Source organism: Rhinoraja longicauda, chromosome 20 (assembly GCF_053455715.1).
Source record: "Rhinoraja longicauda isolate Sanriku21f chromosome 20, sRhiLon1.1, whole genome shotgun sequence".
Classification (NCBI taxonomy): Eukaryota; Metazoa; Chordata; class Chondrichthyes; order Rajiformes; family Arhynchobatidae; genus Rhinoraja; species Rhinoraja longicauda.
Window position 1 is genome coordinate 256,878 of NC_135972.1, and position 20,499 is coordinate 277,376.

The 20,499-nt window shown below is 46.5% G+C and overlaps 2 protein-coding genes across 10 annotated transcripts in view; one reads left to right on the plus strand and one right to left on the minus strand.

The window, feature by feature from the left end:
* znf277 (zinc finger protein 277) overlaps nt 1-6,049 on the minus strand; it is a 32,066-nt gene extending 26,017 nt beyond the window's left edge. The window contains exons 1-4 of one of the 3 annotated variants that reach the window (XM_078416692.1): nt 5,905-6,049; nt 3,280-3,481; nt 470-558; nt 215-297 (exon numbers count right to left, since the gene is read on the minus strand). In XM_078416692.1, coding sequence (XP_078272818.1) covers nt 215-297; nt 470-558; nt 3,280-3,481; nt 5,905-5,920 — 390 coding nt within the window. In that variant the 5' untranslated portion in view covers nt 5,921-6,049. Of the gene's footprint in view, nt 1-214; nt 298-469; nt 559-3,279; nt 3,482-5,106; nt 5,244-5,598; nt 5,761-5,904 lie in introns of those variants that run through there. The other 2 variants (XM_078416695.1, XM_078416694.1) reach the window with 2 other exon arrangements.
* A 155-nt stretch (nt 6,050-6,204) lies between these two features.
* The window catches only part of LOC144603471 (dedicator of cytokinesis protein 4-like), a 294,693-nt gene continuing 280,398 nt past the window's right edge, over nt 6,205-20,499 (plus strand). For all 7 annotated transcript variants that reach the window (XM_078416684.1, XM_078416687.1, XM_078416689.1 and 4 more), the window contains exon 1: nt 6,205-6,330. In XM_078416684.1, coding sequence (XP_078272810.1) covers nt 6,294-6,330 — 37 coding nt within the window. In that variant the 5' untranslated portion in view covers nt 6,205-6,293. The remainder of the gene's footprint in view (nt 6,331-20,499) is intronic.

Genomic DNA, 20,499 nt, shown 5'->3' on the forward strand with positions numbered 1-20,499 from the left:
GTGTTGTACGAGATTACCCCACCACGATGCTTCTTTCCACCGTAAGTCTAGGTCGGTGCTCAGCTCAGGACAGGTACATCAGCACACCTGGCTGGGTGCAGTGGGGGGCAGCTTTACTATCTACCTGTCCACCTGGTGTAGAACACGTCACTAAAATAGAACATCTGCCAAAGTCTGACTTAAGTTTCACGAATAAGCAATTGTAATCACTTACAAGTCGTTTTTGCTGAAGTTGCTCTCTAAGTACTCGGTCTTCAGGTAAAACACCACACAGGAGGTAGTAGTCTGCTTGGTCCTCTATCAAAACAATGTCCATTATTAGCTGATAATAATGTTCTTTGTGAACATTTAAAATTCATAACATTTTTAATCAGTCTATTTTACCATTAGTTTGCTGAATTTATAACCTTTTATCACCTTCTATAAGTTACTTTGAAATCAATTATATCTCAGTTAAACAACAACTTACCCTCAGGACCTTGGGAGTTAGTTCTTATTACACTACAAAAATTTGTAATTGGTTGCTCAGTAAATCTTTTCTTCCAATACAAAATATACCTGAAAATGTAAAAAAAAACAATGTCACACTCACATGAACTGTAATTTTCCTGCACTTAAATTAAAACACGACCTTTTCCTCCTGGAATGCTGCATGTGAAATTCGTCACCATGCAACTGGCTGCTCTGCCAGCTGAGCGTCTTTGCTCACGTCTGATGCCTGACTCCAACATTCAGAAGGTTAAGCCCGTGTCACACACATGAACAACTTTCCTCAAAGGCAATTGCAAGCATTGCTCTTTGCCAATGATGAGAAACTCATTAAAAAATAAAGCAGTTTGTTCATTTTTCACTTAAAGACTTTTAAAATTACTTATTTACAGTGTCATTTATATCGTTCCCATTGCTCAACTGATCATTAGTTGTTCGCACCAATACCTGATCACTTTACCTGCTTTAGATAAAGCACTGCCACTTCATTAAGGTCATAAACAAGACTATATATTTTATTTTAGAAATTCAATATAATAAATCTCTCAAAATGCCCAAGACTTTGGCAGTGGCTAATTTTCCTGACTATTGGATGTTGTTCCTCTTTATACTGCAATATACTTTATCTTTTCTGTTAGAGAATAGTACAATAAATTTTCCAGTGAACACATTAAGTTTAAAGGGAGTTGGGGAAATATGGCTCCACTGATTTAAAGTGGTCAGATGACAAACTATCAAGATTTATGTATTGAATAGTGGATTATCACTCTATTTTCCATATGTAAAGATTTATCGGTATTTATTTAATTGTGGAAACTAACCTTCAATTTGTCTCCTTCAGTTTACCATCCCATTGGAGAATGTTTTTACTGTTCTCCAATACAGCAATCGTGTATTTTATGACACATTTGGAAAATTTATATTTTTCTCCACTATTATAAACTCTGCAGAAGGACATATTTATTTGCCACAATTTCAACATGTTGCCTTATTTCTCTTGTTTACTCCAACGATAAAATTTAATTAGGTACAGCAAGTCATGTATGCGACACCTCAGATTGATTTAAGATAAATATATCATGCTTACAACAATTAGGAATTGAGGTCAGATATAAACAAAAGCCTCTGACATTTTATAGTGATATCCATACACATTCCAAATGTGATCTAGCATCTAAGTAATAATCAATGCAGCAACAGTATAAACAATAAACAGAGTAAGCAAATTATCTTGTGTTCTTTTAAAATTAATAATACTAAATCTAATAATATCAGATACCAAGGAGTTGTGATAATATCAAAAGCATATAAAACTAGAAACACTCAGACCAGAGCCCAGCTTTTGCATTGAAAATAATGGCAAGAATAATAGCACTTATCATCGCCAAAGAAAATTGATCAGCAGCTCCCAGTGTATGCATGTGTACAGTTAAAGCTGGAAACCTTAAGTCATGGAACATGCTAGTCTGTCCTTCCACTAGGCTACACTATAAGAGTACCCATCAGCAATTGCAGCGTCAGGGCCTAAGCAAGCATTTGCAGTTATTGTACTTACCCACCAGTTAAACTCAAAGTATGGCAGTGGCGTGAGTTATCATAATTACTGACAAACATAAAGTTATTTTCACAGAAATGAGTATGGAGCTTCACAATATTTGCTGCAGATGTAAAATACAAAGAAACCTACAGCTGCACTTTTTAAATCCTATCTTTCATTCCCAATCTGTATTTTGCTCTTTGGATGACATTTAGTCTTTGCATGAAATCTAGTTTAACATTCCTGGTTTAGACAAGTGTAATTGTGTGGAGTTTTCAAGCTGTTTGGTTTAAGAACCTCACAGCGCCCTCGGATCCGTGACCACCTGTGGAGGGCACCATGCTGGATGATAGCTCTGACAATAAGTCTGCACTCAAAAGCGACAATAAACACTGCAGGCAGCTGACCATTTGGTGAACATCAAAAGCAGTGTCTGGTTTCATGTGTAGAGAATAGACAAGATGCCAATGGTATATATCAACAGAGCTGAAAAATACAAATTATATACAAACTAATTATTTCCAGAATACCATTAGTTCAGGTTCTTCATGGGTACATATTATAAAAGTCTGAAGAAGGGTCTCGACCCGAAACATCACCCATTCCTTCTCTCCCGAGATGCTGCCTGACCTGCTGAGTTACTCCAGCATTTTGTGAATAAATACCTTCGATTTGTACCAGCATCTGCAGTTATTGTCTTAATATTATAAAAGCTCAGCACATTGTTGCCAATCACATAGCTGTGCAGCCACGAGACGATTCAGACTGCAGAGAGTCAATAGGAAGAGAGAAATATATAATGTATTTCTACTTGACTATCTACTTGTCAAGTAGATAGTATATTCTGCAAGCACCGATGGAATAGTTATGCCCTGCGATGGAAACACTATGTGGTGATATTCATGTGAAGTTTGATTGTCTTTACTTTTTCTGGTGCAATTTCATAGCAAAACTGAACACACAAATATTATTATTCACTCTCATTTAGAAAGAGACTTTTTCTGACATCAGAATATTTGTATAGCAAGGCCATGGTAATTCCACAAAATAGATTTCAGCCTCAATTTCTTTCTTATATAATTCAGAAGTAAACTGCTGGATGTCATCTTTATTATACTTACATACTTTAATATATTTTATGTTCTAATAGAGCCTTTTCATCCCCATTGTCAATCAATTTACAAAATAATCACTGAAATTAATGCAAATGTTGAGATCGTTGAAGCATTAGGACAAAAGGTGAACCATCAAACCTTCTAAAATCTCCAATGAGCTTCACATCTGATATCACCAGTTTGTGTTCAAGAATCATGTGCCTGAGTAAGTCTTTCTTGTCTTCTGAAGGATAACATTCTTCACAAAATATGCAAGGTAGCAGGGAGGAGGTTGATTCTTGTACAGCATTTGGACAAGTCTCGGGCAAGCAGAGGGGCTCCAATATCCAATCTTTGTTTTCTGAAAAAACAACAAAATTCATTCCATTAGTTAACTTGCTGCCACTTTCGATTCTAACCCTTGAACCCATTGGCCTCTAACCCTTGAACCCATTGGCCTGCACGAAAGGTTTGCAATGCTGTTAATCAGATGGGTTCACTCCCATCCTGCCTGGATGATGGTGGATGCCAATTCCTGACCAATCCACCCAAAAAGGCTTGAAATTTATCATAGACGATTTCTGATATAGCTAGATCAATTTTCTCAAAGCAGATCAATGAGAGAGAATGAACATTTTATCACAAAAGGAATAATCTTGCTTCATCATTATGAAGCTTTAATGATTTACTGGCCTAGATTTTGCTATTGTTACAACCGCAAAACTATAGAAGTTCGATTGTTGTGGCAACAACTTGGAGATGTGTATTAACCAGTTTAACATTGCTGATAAATTCAAACCCAATTCATAAACTGCATTGCTTACCACATAATTTGATTATTTTTTCTAGATATGCCACATTTCTGTAACCTCTTTTTAAAATTCCCTTGAATGCCTCATCATGTAATATCATAGATTATCTTCACTAAAAATAATGCTTATGGCAGTCATTTTCTTGAGCATGGCTTCTCATGACTCAGGACTAACTAGAGGGTAGTGGGGGGGGGGGAGAGGGTAGGGGGGGGGGAGAGGGTAGTGGGGGGAGAGAGGGTAGTGGGGGGAGAGAGGGTAGTGGGGGGGGAGAGGGTAGTGGGGGGGGAGAGGGTAGTGGGGGGGGAGAGGGTAGTGGGGGGGGAGAGGGTAGTGGGGGGGGAGAGGGTAGTGGGGGGGGAGAGGGTAGTGGGGGGGGAGAGGGTAGTGGGGGGAGAGGGTAGTTGGGGGGGAGAGGGTAGTGGGGCGGAGAGGGTAGTGGGGGCGGAGAGGGTAGTGGGGGGGAGAGGGTAGTGGGGGGGAGAGGGTAGTGGGGGGGAGAGGGTAGTGGGGGGGAGAGGGTTGTGGGGGGGAGAGGGTTGTGGGGGGGAGAGGGTTGTGGGGGGGAGAGGGTTGTGGGGGGGAGAGGGTTGTGGGGGGGAGAGGGTTGTGGGGGGGAGAGGGTTGTGGGGGGGAGAGGGTAGTGGGGGGGAGAGGGTAGTGGGGGGGAGAGGGTAGTGGGGGGAGAGGGTAGTGGGGGGAGAGGGTAGTGGGGGGAGAGGGTAGTGGGGGGGAGAGGGTAGTGGGGGGGGAGAGAGGGTAGTGGGGGGGGGGGAGAGGGTAGTGGGGGGGGGGGAGAGGGGAGTGGAGAGGGTACTGCACCAATGCGGTACAACGTTTGAGAGACATTTGGACAGGTGTGTGTTGGGGGGGGGGGGGGGGGGGGGGGGTGGGATGGGACTGGTTTAGAGAGATATGGGCCAAACTTGGGCAGATGAGGCTAGGGTAGATGGGATTTGTTGGATGGTGTCAGCAAGTTGAGCCAAAGGGCCTGTTTCTGTGCTGTGTGACTCTGTGTACATTGACAAAGACCATCTCTGACATGACTACTCATTTCAGCAGCATTATTGTTATGAGTGACCCTTCATCAACATCCTGGAGTTTCAAATAGAGCAGTAACCTAAATTATGTGGCTGGAAAATAGATGAGATAGGATAACCTTGAATGAATAACGTACCATTTGAAGCCATAAGATCTTCCCACCTTCTGTAAGTTTCTAGTCAGGAGTGCAATAGAACACTCTCCACAAGTGTAAAAACCACCACAAAAGAACCGTGACACCATGCAGGACCAATTGGCTTGCTTCATTGACACTCTAAATATATTGAGCCCTCCAATATTGGAGCACAATAACTGCAATGCTCATCATCAAGAACATAGTTACTTTTCAAGACTACAACGATAACACCACTTGAATCCAAATGATCTCCCACCAAAGATCAGGACAAATGCAGGGGGAGCATGGGAACCAAATGCAGGTTCACACCAAGTCACAAGCCATCCTGACTTCACCAATTCCAGCGCTCTGCCCTCTAGTAATGCCTTCAACCTTATCATTCCCCAACCCCGCACGGCCCGATTTTACCTCCTCCCTAAAATCCACAAACAGAACTGTCCTGGCAGACCGATTGTTTCTGCCTCATGTCCCACCGAATTAATTTCCACCTACCTCGACTCCATCCTATCCAACCTGGTCAAATCCCTCCCCACCTACGTCCAAGACACCTCACACGTTCTCCACGTTCTCCATCTCCATCTCCTCGATAACTTCCGGTTTCCAGGCCCCCACTCCCTCATCTTTACCATGGATGTCCAGTCACTCTACACTTCCATCCCCCACAAGGATGGTCTGATAGCCCTCCGCTTCTCCCTCAACCGTAGAACCAGCCAATCCCCATCTACTAACACTCTCCTTAACCCTATGTCCTCTGGTTATTGATTGCCCTTCTCCACCCCATCTCTTCTCTCCCCTCACCTCTAGCGGCCGCCATGGCGTCCGTCCACTTGCACTCGCCGGTGGGCACGGCCGCGCGGTGTGCGCCGGGAAGGTTGTAGTTCTCCGCGGTATCCGCGGGGCGGCCATCAGGACTATACCTCCCAGAGTGCCCCGCGCCGCCGGGTAGAGACGGCAGCTCCCAGAGTGCCCCGCACAGCCACCGTTTGGACTGCAACTCCCAGCAGGCACCGCGCCGTAGCACTTCGGACTACAGTTCCCGGCAGGCACTGCGCCGCCGCGCTTCGAACTACAGCTCCCAGCAGGCGGCGCGGCGAGGCGAATGCCCGGACTGTGAACAATGGTCCCGCGGAGGAGCTGCGCGCCAAGTTTATTGTGAGGCGCCGGGTGTCCGTCCGTCCTTCGGCACAATGTGGACGCCGACAGACTGTGAGAAATACGGCGTCGGTGAGTGAGTGAGTGAGGGAGCGAGTGGCCGCTGCGCTGCGCGTCGGGTTGCAGCGAGTTGGTGGGAGCGCGGTGTGGGCACCGGGCACCGGGCACCGGGCACCGGGCAGCGGGCACCGGGCACCGGGCACCGGGCGGCGGGCACCGGGCACCGGGCACCGGGCAGCGGGCACCGCTCAGCGGGCACCGCTCAGCGGGCACCGCTCAGCGGGCACCGGGCACCGGGCACCGGGCACTGGGCGGCGGGCACCGGGCACTGGGCGGTGCGGACACAGCGGCGGGGCGGTGCGGACTCGCCGCGATGACCAGGGCAGCGGGCGCCTCAGCGGCAGTGGCGCCGCCGCCGCCTCCCTCCCTCCCTCCCTCCGTCCCCGGGGTGCGAGTGAGCAGCGCCGTGCCCGCTATAGCCCGCTCCATCCCGCTATACAACCCGCTCTGTCCCGCTATATATCCGTGTCCGCTGTGCCCGTGTGCCCGCTCCACATGCCGCTATACCCGTGCCCGCTGTACCTGTACCCGTGCCCGCTGTACCTGTACCCGTGCCCGCTGTACCTGTACCCGTGCCCGCTGTACCTGTACCCGTGCCCGCTGTACCTGTACCCGTGCCCGCTGTACCTGTACCCGTGCCCGCTGTACCTGTACCCGTGCCCGCTGTACCTGTACCCGTGCCCGCTGTACCTGTACCCGTGTGCCCGCTGTACCTGTACCCGTGCCCGCTGTACCTGTACCCGTGCCCGCTGTACCTGTACCCGTGCCCGCTGTACCTGTACCCGTGCCCGCTGTACCTGTACCCGTGCCCGCTGTACCTGTACCCGTGCCCGCTGTACAACCCGCTGTATATGATACCCGTGCCCGCTGTACCTGTACCCGTGTGCCCGCTGTATATGATGCCTGTGCCCGCTGTATATGATGCCCGTGCCCGCTGTACCTGTACCCGTGTGCCCGCTGTATATGATGCCCGTGCCCGCTGTACCTGTACCCGTGTCCCCTGTACCCGTGCCCGCTGTACAACCCGCTGTATATGATGCCCTTGGGCTGCTTTGTGCTCCCGTTACCTGTTCATTTTTTAACCGTCGCAGATGCTTCACACAAAACACAGTGTGTTTACTATCCGCGCCTTTGTCTTGCTTTATCTATTTGCATTTCCTAATTTGTTTTAATCCGCTGATCACAACATTTATATTGTCTTTACTTTGTAAACCTGCACTCCGCTCAAACAAAGTCTGATTACCAACACGCAGAGACGCCGCTGATGTTGTCTGGCGTAAAGTTCAGATACAGATAAATGTGTAAACAGGACGAGTGGACGGACATAGGGCATGTATTTTCTATTAATCATTTTAAAACAGAGCGCCCACGGTTCAAAAGGGGATTGATTTTAATTTTCCGAACATAATAAAGCGTGAATGTGCTGGTGACGGGCTGATATTAAACCCGCTTCTCATAGAAGGCGATGGAATAAACCACGGCGGCATTTCTCACATCTCGGCGGAGTTGGTCCCTGGCCGCGGGCTCTGGATATTTCATAAACAGCCCGAGGGAAATGGTGGAGCTGCGAACCCAGGGCCATCACCACAGCCCCCCGGGACAGCCATCACCACAGCCCCCCCCCCCACCCCCGGGACCGGCCATCACCACAGCCCCCCCCCCCAGGACCGGCCATCACCACAGCCACCCCCCCCCCCCCCCCCCCCCCGGGACCGGCCATCACCACAGCCCCCCCCCACCCCCCTGGGACCGGCCATCACCACAGCCCCCCCACCCCCCCCCCCGGGACCGGCCATCACCACAGCCACCCCCCCCCGGGACCGGCCAACACCACAGCCCCCCCCCCCCCCCCCACCCGGGACCGGCCATCACCACAGCCCCCCCCCCCTCCCCGGACCGGCCATCACCACAGCCCACCCCACCCCCCCGGGACCGGCCATCACCACAGCCCCTCCCACCCCCCCCCCCCCCCCCCGGGACCGGCCATCACCACAGCCACCCCCCCGGGACCGGCCAACACCACAGCCCCCCCCCCCCCCCCACCCGGGACCGGCCATCACCACAGCCCCCCACCCCCCCCCCCCCCGGGACCGGCCATCACCACAGCCCCCCGGGACCGGCCATCACCACAGCCCCCCGAGACCGGCCATCACCACAGCCCCCCCCCCCAGGACCGGCCATCACCACAGCCACCCCCCCCCCCCGGGACCGGCCATCACCACAGCCACCCCCCCCCCCCCCCCCGGGACCGGCCATCTGGTCACTCAGATGGTCATCTGGTCACTCAGAGACGGTCATCTGATCACTCAGGTGGTCATCTGGTCACTCAGATGGTCATCTGGCCATTTGGAGATGGTCATCTGGTCACTCAGAGATGGTCATCTGGCCACTTGGAGATGGTCATCTGGTCACTCAGAGATGGTCATCTGGTCACTCGGAGATGGTCAGTTGTCAGGTGGTCAGAGGTGGCCGATACCTGAGATCAGCGGCACGGTAGCGCAGCGGTAGAGTTGCTGCGTTACAGCGAATGCAGCGCCGGAGACTCGGGTTCGATCCTGACTACGGGTGCTGTACTGTAAGGAGTTTGTACGTTCTCCCCGTGACCTGCGTGGGTTTTCTCTGAGATCTTCGGTTTCCTCCCACACTCCAAAGACGTACAGGTATGTAGGTTAATTGGCTGGGTAAATGTAAAAATTGTCCCTAGTGGGTGTAGGATAGTGTTAATGTATGGGGATCGCTGGGCTGCACGGACTTCGTGGGCCGAAAAGGCCTGTTTCCGGCTGTATATATATGATATGATATGATATCATCAGTGCCTAGTTTGGTGTCTTTTTGAGCCTTGCGTTTCCCCGGTGTCCAGTGGTCGTGCTCCCCCTGGAGATTCGACCTCAGGGTTCTGCTGCCAGAGGCCGGGGGAGAGGTCAGAAGTCAGAGGTAGACTGCTGCTGAGGCGATTGGTCACCAACAAAGTATTGTTTCATGAACTTCATGGAGGTCGCAGTGGACAACCAGGCCAATCTAGGACCTTATTGTTGGTTGGAAGGTACTTGTGAGAGGACTGTGTGAACTAAAGCACCCCCTGAGGAAGCGGCCACGAGTAGTGGGATGACTGAAGGTCCATTTAGAATCAAGAGCCGAGAATGTTGGTTTAATTGTCACCTGCATCGAAAACGGAACAATAAAATGCATAACTTTCTGCAGCTTGATAGGCCTGTACATACAATGCTCATAGTTTAGTTGGTGTTTGTTGTGTTCAGGAGCCTGATGGTTGTTGGGAAGAAGCTGTTCCTGAACCTGGAGGTCACAGTTTCAGGCGCCTGTACCTTCTTCCTCATGGATGAGAGTGAAATTACACATTACATTGGGTCCCCAATGATGCTGGCTACCTTTTTGAGGCAGAACCTCCTGTAGATCCTTCAATGGTGGGGAGGTCAGTGCTTGGTCCGTGTCCACCACTTTATGTAATCTCCTTTGCTCCTGGGCATTTGAGTTGGTGAACCAGGCCCTGATGCAACCAGTGTGTTAGGGTTGGGGTGAGAAATGGTCAGCAGGAATGTGGACGGTCGCTGCAAACTGACATGGCGGTCAACTGATGGCGCTGCTGGGGGTGGTGGTGGAGGCAGATGCGATAGTGCCACTTAAAAGACGTTTGGATAGGCATATAGATATGCAGGGAATGGAGGGATATGAGTGGGATATGCAGGCAGATAAGCAATGGTCTTGGCAAAATGTTCGGCACAGACATTGTGGGTTGAAGGACCTGTTCTTGTGCTGCACTGTTCCATGTTCTATGATGTTTGGACTTTAGACCCACTCACGCTAGGAGAGAAATGGTAATCGAACAAGTATAATTTGTAAAAATGCACTTACATTTTAGCCCCCTCATTTGACACAATCTCCTTGTGTTGATCGGTATTACCAATCAGAAATGTAATCTATCAGACATTTTTATTTAATGAAGAATGTTTGAAGAAGGGTCCTGACCCGAAATGTCACCCATCCTTTTTCTCCAGAGGTGCTGTCTGACTTGCTGAGTTACTCCAGCACTTTGTGTCTATCTTCAGTATATACCGGCATCTGCATTTTCTTTCCACACTTATTTAATGAATGTTGCTCACCACAGGCCAATGTGAAGGCAATTAACTTTTTAATCATGTTGACTTCAAAACAATCAGTTTTCATGGCACTTCAGTTGTGCAGAACAGCTCTTACATTGTGTGTAAATGTCTATGCAATTTCTGAAAAATGTTGTGACTGAGAATTTCTGTTATTCAAGTGTAACTGTTGGGGTTAGGGGATTTGGTTGCTTTTGGAATCCAATTCAGATCTGTGACGTGTGCGATTTAATTTTGTTGGAAAGTTGGTTTTCTCCAATTGGAGTCTGTCGGGTGTGGATGCAGTTGTGGTCTGATGGCAGAGTTAAACAATGCTGAAAAAAAATCATTCATTTATTATACAGGAAACAACAGATAATTATGGCTTGTTTTGTCAGAAGAAGCTTTAGCTCTGCACATAAAAATACAAAAGTAATAGCAGAAGCTATTTTTATTCAAAAGAGGATAGATGTTGGTTGGCTGTAATAACATGTTTGACACCAGTCAGCATCTGTGGAGAGAGTAAATGATTGAGATTTAGTTCATTCGAATTGGTCCATGGAGACCCCTGCACTAATTGAACCTTGTGGAGGATGGGGCTTGTTTCGATGTTCAAAGACTTACTGATCAGACACAAGCTCCTGTTATGTGCCTTGCAGCTTAGTGTGATGCGAGCATGGGTGTTGTTAGCTCTGAGCTGCATCATGCAGCTACCCAGATGTATAACTGCAGTTCCAGCAATTGTAGGCACAGGGATAAAGACCATTTAGTCAGTAGATAGACATTTTCTTGTGGGCTTTACTTTCATGGATTTTTCACAGCTGCTCTTTTGGCTCAGCATGAAACTAAAGCCTTGCAAATGTTTTATTAAGGTATCTTTTTTGTAAAAAATACCCTTGAGCTATGTTTAGTATGTGTTTGAAATTTGTAATGTTGATTAGGGGACTATCACTTGGGATTGGATAGGAATAGAAATAGAGAAATTATATTAAAAAAATCTGCTCCAATAAACATTTAAATCCACAAATTATAGAATCGGATAAACTAGATTGCCCAGATTTTTGTGATATTTCTTCTCAACGTGTTGAGGTGAGAGAATATGTACTTTTATAAATATTGACATTTGCCAGTAAAGCTCTTCTAACATAATGGCCATCCCACACGGTTTCAATCAAGTAAGAACCACACATTTCATGCGGTGTTATTTCTGCAGTAATAAAAATAATTTGACCACATGTCGGTAGTGTAAAAAAATCAGTGTTTCTAAATAAGTGACTGATAAATACTTGCAAAATGTCAATAAATGTAAATTGAACCCAGAAACCATCACCTGGTGTATATTCACACTTGTTTTACACCTCTAAAACTCTCATCTCTATAACTGACACCATTGTTAGCCAGACATTTCACTGGTTCAAATACCTACTGTTCTTGTCACATATTGGAGAACGATTTTGGGATTCGTCAATGTTATTGAAACCAGTGGGCAATGATAACATCAGATAAACTGAAACAAAGGTTTCATTGCATTGGTGATGCATGGACAAGGCTCTGGTATAGTCGTAAGCTTTGGATCAAACAAAATGAATGCCTTTGGTAGTACCGTCAAAATCATGAATTTGTGCATCTGTTTAGATGCAAAACAAATTTGCAGTAACTGAGTTTAATGTGGAGCTTTTAAATAGTTTTATTGTCAGTGTTAACCATCTTTGAGACATTGACAGTCTGTTACTTACAAATTATTAGCCTCTGTGTCTGATGGATATTTATTAACTGGTCTCTGTATGCATGTCATTTCCATTTAACAAAACCTTATGCTTTTACATTGAATTTTTAGCACTTCAGGCTGCTGAAAATATATGACCTTTAAAATGTGTCACAGATCCAAATTTAGTTCTGTCACCTCTAATCCTTTTTGGGAGGGAGTAAAATAATGTTTTTATATCCAGGGAATTTTATTTTACTGGTATTCAATAACACTAAGCTTCATATATTTATTGTAAAATCATTCCATTGAAATTTTAAGATAATTATCATTTGTATCTCAAATATATTATTGATATATGTGCCACATGATGGAGCGTTCATTTATTATCAGCTTTTAAGAGTTGAAAATATTTCCTAATTTTTTTTGCAAAGAGCACACTTGTCACTATCAGCTTGCATTACTTAAGAAAACCTGGAGCAGCCATCCTCTTCTATTGCATCCGCTACTCCAGACGTCAATTTATTTACACCGGCGAAACCAAACGCAGGCTCTGCAATCGCTTCGCTCAACACCTGCGCTCGGTCCGCGTTAACCAATCTGATCTCCCGGTGGCTGAGCACTTCAACTCCCCCCCCCCCCCCACTGACCTTTCTGTCATGGGCCTCCTCCAGTGCCATAGTGAGGCCCACTGGAAATTGGAGGAACAGCACCTCATATTTCGCCTGGGCAGCTTGCAGCCAGTGGTATGAACATTGACTTCTCCAACTTTAGATAGTTCCTCTGTCCCTCTCTTCCCCTCCTCCTTCCCAGATCTCCCATTGTCTTCCTGTCTCCACCTATATCTTTCCTTTGTCCCGGCCCCCTGACATCAGTCTGAAGAAGGGTCTCGACCCGAAACGTCGCCCATTCCTTCTCTCCCGAGATGCTGCCTGACCTGCTGAGTTACTCCAGCATTTTGTGAATAAATACCAGAGAAAATCTTCAATACTTCCTTTTTGGCATTTGATTAAATGAAATTTGTGGAAATTTGTGAGCATTTGGTTAAGTTCTTAAAAAGCCTGTTAATGGCATGAATATAGTTGAAATGTAAATGGGCAAATTAAGGCCTCATTTATCAGCTAATCCTACTAAGTGTAAGTGGAGAAAGTTATTAAATCTTCATTTAAATGCACTGAACTGTAATTTTAACAAATAAAAGGCCATGGTTTTACATGTTGGTGTTCTTGGTAATTGTTATATCATCAACGTTGCACGTTCTCCCCATGACCTGCGTGGATTTTTGCCGAGATTGCTAGGTTCCTCCCACACACTAAAGACATACAGGTATGTAGGTTAATTGGCTTGGTAAATATAAAAATTGTCCCTAGTGGGTGTAGATAGTGTTAATATGGTGGGATCGCTGATCGGCGCGGACCCGGTGGGCCGAAGGGCCTGTTTCCGCACTGTATCTCTAAACTAAAAACTTGGAGATGCCATGGCTGTGACTGGAAAATGTACCCACTTGATTATTGACCAGTCATTGTATTTCTGTCGGGCAAAACACACACACAAGCATCCAAATTCACTGCCCTTTGTTTAATGAACCAGATATATTTATAAACCTTGCTTTCACTGAGCAATCAATAATTTTTGAGTTACTAATGTTGTGACTTATTGCATTACTGGGTCAAGAGAACCAGAGACATTCAGCATGGAAACAAGCCCTTTGGCCCAACTTGCCCACACTGACCAAGTTGCCCCATCTACACTAGCCCCACCTGCCTGCCTGTGGTGGCACATTGGCCTCTTAACCGTGTCCACCCATGTACTTGTGCAAAGGTCTTTTAAATGTTGTTATCGTTCCAGGAAACAATTTGTTGTAACAGGAAACAATTTTTAAATATATAGCATCAAGAGCGCAGCGTGACAAGTTTATACTTCTCTCAGAGTAGCCATCTAAACTACCAACAATGATTAACATTATTATTCCTGTGTTTTCTCATTATTTATTTGAATTTTGTTTCAACAAGAATTATGAATACCTTTGGAGAGCAGGGTGTGAGTAACAATTGAGGCAGATACGATGAGGATTGCACGTGAACTTAGGAGACACAACATTCTGGGTTCATGAATTTCATGGTTGTTTTTCAATATTAAGCTTAATGAATCTTTCAAGGTGAATTGGCAGACCACTTATCTCAGTTGTACTGTTTTGTGGCACATTGCCACAATTACTGAAGTGCTTAACTTGCTAAAGTGAATGAAACAATAAGATCGGAAAATAAACATTTTCAGTGGATAGGTGTATGAGTCGGATCCTCATTACACATGTTTAGTTCCAATCCTGTGGGAAATCATGTCTTTGAGGTTCTGTAATAGAAAGCTTCATGGATCTACTGGGTTCATTTCACAAATTATGATCAATTTTTCCCGTGAGCCACAACGCATATTTGTAGAAAACATGAAGCCTCGCTGACCTGTTGGCAATCGGGATGTTTTCAATTAAACAACTTGCATTCTATTGCACTTGTATTTTTTGCGGCAAATGTGTTTTGACATCAAAGCGATACTCGGGAGTTATATAAAAAGTGTGTTTATAATAGTGTTGCTGATAATATTTCTAAGTTGAAGACATAGCAGTAAAAGCAAAAATAGCAAGACAACAGCTGCTGCAGTTCATTAATAAGACCACCTATAAATTGCATTAAATTTCATGATAAATTAGGAGGAAATCGTTACCAAACATTTCTTGTATTTCAATAAAATCACCGTATCTAGTGACAGTATCAAAATGCTGGAGTAACTCATCAGGTCAGGCAGCATCTTGGAGAGAAGGAATGGGTGACATTTTGGGTCGAGACCCTTCTTCAGACTGATGTCAGGGGGGGGTGGGGCAGGACAAAGAAAGGATATAGGTGGAGACAGGAAGACAGTGGGAGAACTGGGAAGGGGGAGGGGAGGAGAGGGACAGAGGAACTATCTAAATAGATAGAACTGATCACGGATGTGTGTTAGGAAGAATTCAAGTTTGGTCACGTTGCAAAACGAGGCATGCAATGTTGGTGGCATAAAAGATTGTAACTTAAACTAGAATTGGTGGCCCCTTTAACATTTTGTTTCATTCCGTTAGTAAAATGGGAAGGAATCGCATGCACATTTGTACCATTGCATCTAGTTATCATGCACTACTTTGCTCCGAAATCTAATGGTAGAGTAGCTGTGAGGCTGAATAATGAGATTCCCCTTCATTCACTTGGATCGTGCAGCTGGACTCCGGAGTAAGGGGGGAATGCATGTGTGAAAGGGAACATTTGCCAGATTCACAGGGTAACTCTAAGGTCAGTGAATCGGCTATTTCCATTCCCATCTCTCTTCCCCTCCCCCAAAGTAATTGCCACTTTTATCCCCTCTGTAGGGACCATTGTTATCTAGACTTGGCTCTTAAACATCCATATGTTGAATTATATGTATAATGTAGTTCGATACTAGGCCCTCAAATTAAAGGCTCTTTGCTTGTGTGGTGTGTTCTAAAAAACATTTAAAGTCAAATTGTAAACAGAGGAGAAAGTCTCAATTAAGAGGCTTTCTTCCAAATTTCGAAATATATAATTTCATATTACCAACAAATTATGCTGTGTAATTACTGGTCTGTCGAGCATGATTGGTAATACTCCACTGAAACAGCTGCTTCTGAATGTTCATTATTTTCATTACATGATTATGCCATCGTCATCTGTGCAGTTGTGCCACTTGGAAATGCACGGCCTGTGTGACCTTGCATCCAGTGCGGCGGCCTTGCATCCAGTGCGGCGGCCTTGCATCCAGTGCAGCATCCAGTGTGGTGACCTTGCATCCAGTGCGGTGGCCTTGCATCCAGTGCAGCATCCAGTGCGGCGGCCTTGCATCCAGTGCAGCATCCAGTGCGGCAGCCTTGCATCCAGTGTGGCGGCCTTGCATCCAATGCGGCGAGTTGCATCTGTCCTCAGCGCGCTCTATAAAGTTCATGGAAGTGTTTAAGTTTGTGACTATCCGGGCATTTTCTTTCCCCTTACCGGCATTAAAGCCACGTTGAATATTGAGGTCGTTTTAGACTAGAAATGTAGGGTAAGGTTTTTAGAATATTGTGCACAAGCACTGAGAAATTGATGCGTTTTAAATCTGTGAAAAGTGCAGTGCTCACTTCTAAACCCTCCTGGTTGTTGTACTGCTGCCACCTGCGAGTTTCATGGGTAAGGAATCCAGGGCCACAGAGCTGGGCATTGTAGAAACAAGAACTAAAGTGCTGGAGTAACTCAGCGGGTCAGACAGTATCTGTGGAGAACATGGACAGGTAACGTTTCACAGAGTGCTGGAGTAACTCAGTGGGTCAGGCAGCATCTCTGGAGAACATGGATAGGTGACGTTTCTGGTCGGGGCCCTTCTTCAGATCCCTCCATCAATGTGTCTGGAACCAGGGCCACAGACATTGGTTCCTTTATCCTTCCTGTTATTACATTCATCTTTCTGCTCCACCACAAAAGCAAAATGTTCTCAATGTTGCTGTGTGACCACAATTCTTCTCTGTCCCTCTACAGAATGTAAACATTTTCTCTCCAGTCATGCGCCTGTGGCAGTGAAAATTAAAAATGCTGAGATTTTGCAAAGTCCGGCAGCAAATTGGCAAACTAAACTAAACTAAAAAATAAATTCTTTAAAGGAATACCTCTGCAATGTAGCAATGAGGCCGTTTCTGGCTTCTTTTGTCCAGCTGTCTACACTCTCCAGTGAACTTTGTCAGATTCTGGAACCACTTCACCATATTTTAACTCGATATTGTTTGATATTACACTGATATCAACAGTCAACAACAGAGCTTTATTTGTCATTCGGTACCAAGGTACCGAACGAAACTACATAGCAGTCACACAAAAAAGAACACAAGACACATAACTCCAACACAAACGTCCATCACAGTGACTCCAAACACCCCCTCACTGTGATGGAGGCAACAAAACTTCCACTCTCTTCCCCACGCCCTCGGACAGACAGCTCGTCCCCGACCGACCCGCACAGTCCCCGCAAGTGGGTGGAAGTCCCCGCGGCCGAGTCGCACCGGGCGCTGAAACGTCTCGCGGCCGAGCCGGGCGATGGAAGGTCCCGCGACCGAGCCTTGCGCAGCTAAGTCCCACGGCCGAGCCGCACCGGGTGATGTTATGTCCAGCGGCCGAGCCGCACCAGCGATGAAAAGTCCCGCGGCCGAGCCGCACCAGCGATGAAAAGTCCCGCGGCTGAGCTGCACCGGGCGATGTTAAGCCCCGCGGCCGAGCCGCACCGGGCGATGTTAAGCCCCGCGGCCGAGCCGCACCGGGCGATGTTAGGCCCCGCGGCCGAGCCGAACCCCGCGCCGTGAGGAAGAGACCTAAAAGAGAAAGGTTTCCCCCACCCTCCCCGCCACCCCACCACCCACACCACCACCCCCCACACATACACAACCAAAAAAAAAAAAAAAACCATCCCAACACCGACACACAAAAAAAAAAAAAAAAAGGAAAAAAGACGAACAGACTGCTAGCGAGCCGCAGCCGCCCTGCTGAGTTATTCCAGCATTTTGCGTCTATATCCTGCTGAGTTATCCAGGGACTTGAGGACATATCAGAGGCCTTCAGAGATGCCATCTACATGTCCATCTTCAAGAACAAAGATAAATCTGACTCTGGAAACTAGAGAGAGGTTTCTCTGCTACCAGCCACAAGGAAGGTCATGGTATGAAAAGTGATGTCTAAACGGTGTTTGAAGATAAAGAGAAATAATTTAAAAAGCTCCATGTCGCCATTTTAGAGAGATTGGATGTACATAGAAACATAGAAAATAGTTGCAGGAGTAGGCCATTCGGCCCTTCAAGCCAGCACCGCCATTCAATGTGATCATGGCTGATGATCCAGAATCAGTACCCCATTCCTGCCTTCTCCCCATATCCCTTGATTCTGTTAGTCCTAAGAGATATATCTAACTCTCTTGAATACATCAAGAGAGAGAGTATAGAAATGGTGATGTGACCCCTACTTCTTGTCAGAGATACTGGCCCTGAACCAGCGTAGACCCCCTGCAGACTCGTTACTATTCTTCAGTCCGTGGCAGTCACTCAAGTTCATTCTTTACTCCCTTCCCCTAGGGACTTTTGTCAAGAGAAAGGTCCAGAGTGTTTAATTGTCATGTACACTGGCAAGGGAACAACAAAGTTCTTACTGCAGCTTTACTGGCCCATTAATGCAATAATATGCAAATCAATACACAATCAATGAATAATTAGTAATACTTGGTAACCAGACCGTAATATTGCAAAATCAAGGTCTGTCGTGTAGCCAGAGTAAAGTCCACAGCAGATCAGTTGCTGAGGTGGGCCGTGGTTGGCATTGTTCAAGGTGCTGATCAAAAGAGATAGGAGCAGATTTAGGCCATTCGGCTCATCGAGTGTACTCCGCCATTGAATCATGGCTGATCTCTGCCTCCTAATCCCATTTTCCCTGCCTTTTCCCCATAACCCTTGATACCCGTTCTAATCAAGAATTTGTTTATCTCTGCCTTAAAAATATCCACTAACTTGGCCTCCACAGCCGTCTGTGGCAATGAGTTCCACAGATTAACTACCCTCTGACTAATGAAGTTCCTCCTCACCTCCTTTCTAAAAGAGCGCCCTTTAATTCTGAGGCTATGACCTCTGGTCCTAGACTCTCCCACCAGTGGAAACATCCTCTTCACATCCACTCTATCTATGCCATTCATTATTCTGTAAGTTTCAATGAGGTCCCCCTTCAACCTTCTAAACTCCAGCGAGTGGAAGCCCAGTGCTGTCAAAAGCTCACCTTCACCCCTCCACGATTGGAGCATAATAACTGCAATGTGCATCATCAAGAAAATAGTTACTCTTCAAGACTATAAAGATAACACCACCTGAATCGAAATTATCTCCCACCAAAGACGAGGACAAAAGCAGGAGGACCATGGGAACCAAATGTGGGCTCGTAACGAGTCACAAGCCATCCTGACTTGGTCCATAAACCTTACCCATTCACGTACCTGACCAAGTGGCAGTTGCCCACCTGAGTGTGCCAACTATCAACCTAGGCCACGATGCGACCAATCAGTACGCTCTCTACCGTACACCTGTAGCGGTTCAAGAGAATATTTGTCAACATACCCAATCTCCTGAAAGTAAAGGCGTTGATGGGCTTTCAACGTGCTGGTCATACTCAATCAGATTCTCAATCTCCTTCTGTATCTGTATCATGAATACTCATTACTCATATGTGAGAATGCTCTTTATTGACTGCAGCTCGGCATTCAACACTATTATTCCCTCAAAACCCGTCCCTAAGCTCCTTGATCTTGGACTGGAGACCTCCATCTGCGGATGGATATTCGATTTCCTGACGGGCAGGCCCCAGGTGGTAAGAATTGGCAGCCACATCTCTTCCTCACTGATCCTTAACACAGGCACACCACAGGGCTGTGTGCTCAGTCCTCTCCTGTATTCCCTGTTCACGCATGACTTTACTGCTAAGCACAGCTCAAACAGCATCCTAAAGTTTGCTGACGACACGACCATCTTGGGCCTCATCACAGACAACAATCAGACGGCCTACAGAGAGGAGGTAAAGCCACTAAACAGCTGGTGCCAGGAAAATAACCTCTCTCAATGTCAGCAAAACTAAAGAGATGATCGTGGACTACAGGAAACAGTGGGGGAGTGGACACCTCCCCATCCACATCGGCGATGCTGAGGTTGAAAGGGTCAGCAGCTTTAAGCTCCTCGTTGTGCACATCACTGAGGACCTTTCCTGGACACTGCACACGGACACAATAACAAAGAAGGCCCACCAGCGGCTCTTTTTCCTGAGAAGACTGAGGAAGTTTGGCATGAACGCCAGCATCCTCACAAACTTCTACAGATGCACCATCGAGAGCCTGCTGACGGGCTGTATTACAGTCTGGTACGGGAACTGTTCTGCCCACAGCCACAAATCATTACAGAGAGTGGTGAAGACGGCACAGCACATCACTGGCAACTGTCTCCCGGCCATTCAGGACATTTTCTACCGGCGGTGCCTGCGGAAGGCACGCAGCATCATCAAGGACCACAGCCACCCAGCACGCAGGCTGTTCTCCTTGTTACCGTCAGGCAGACGATGCAGGAGTATGGCTGCTCGTACCACCAGACTTAAGAACAGTTTCTACCATCAGGCCATCAGGCTTCTGAACTCATAAACACATTTCAAATCATATATGTTGATTATTTTTTAATAGTGTCTTTTTACCTATTTTTAATGTTGTCTTTTTACCTTACTAATGTCATTTTTTAATCTTATTTATCCTTGGAATATTACTACTGAGGTGACCCGTTGTCTTGTCAAATACATTTCA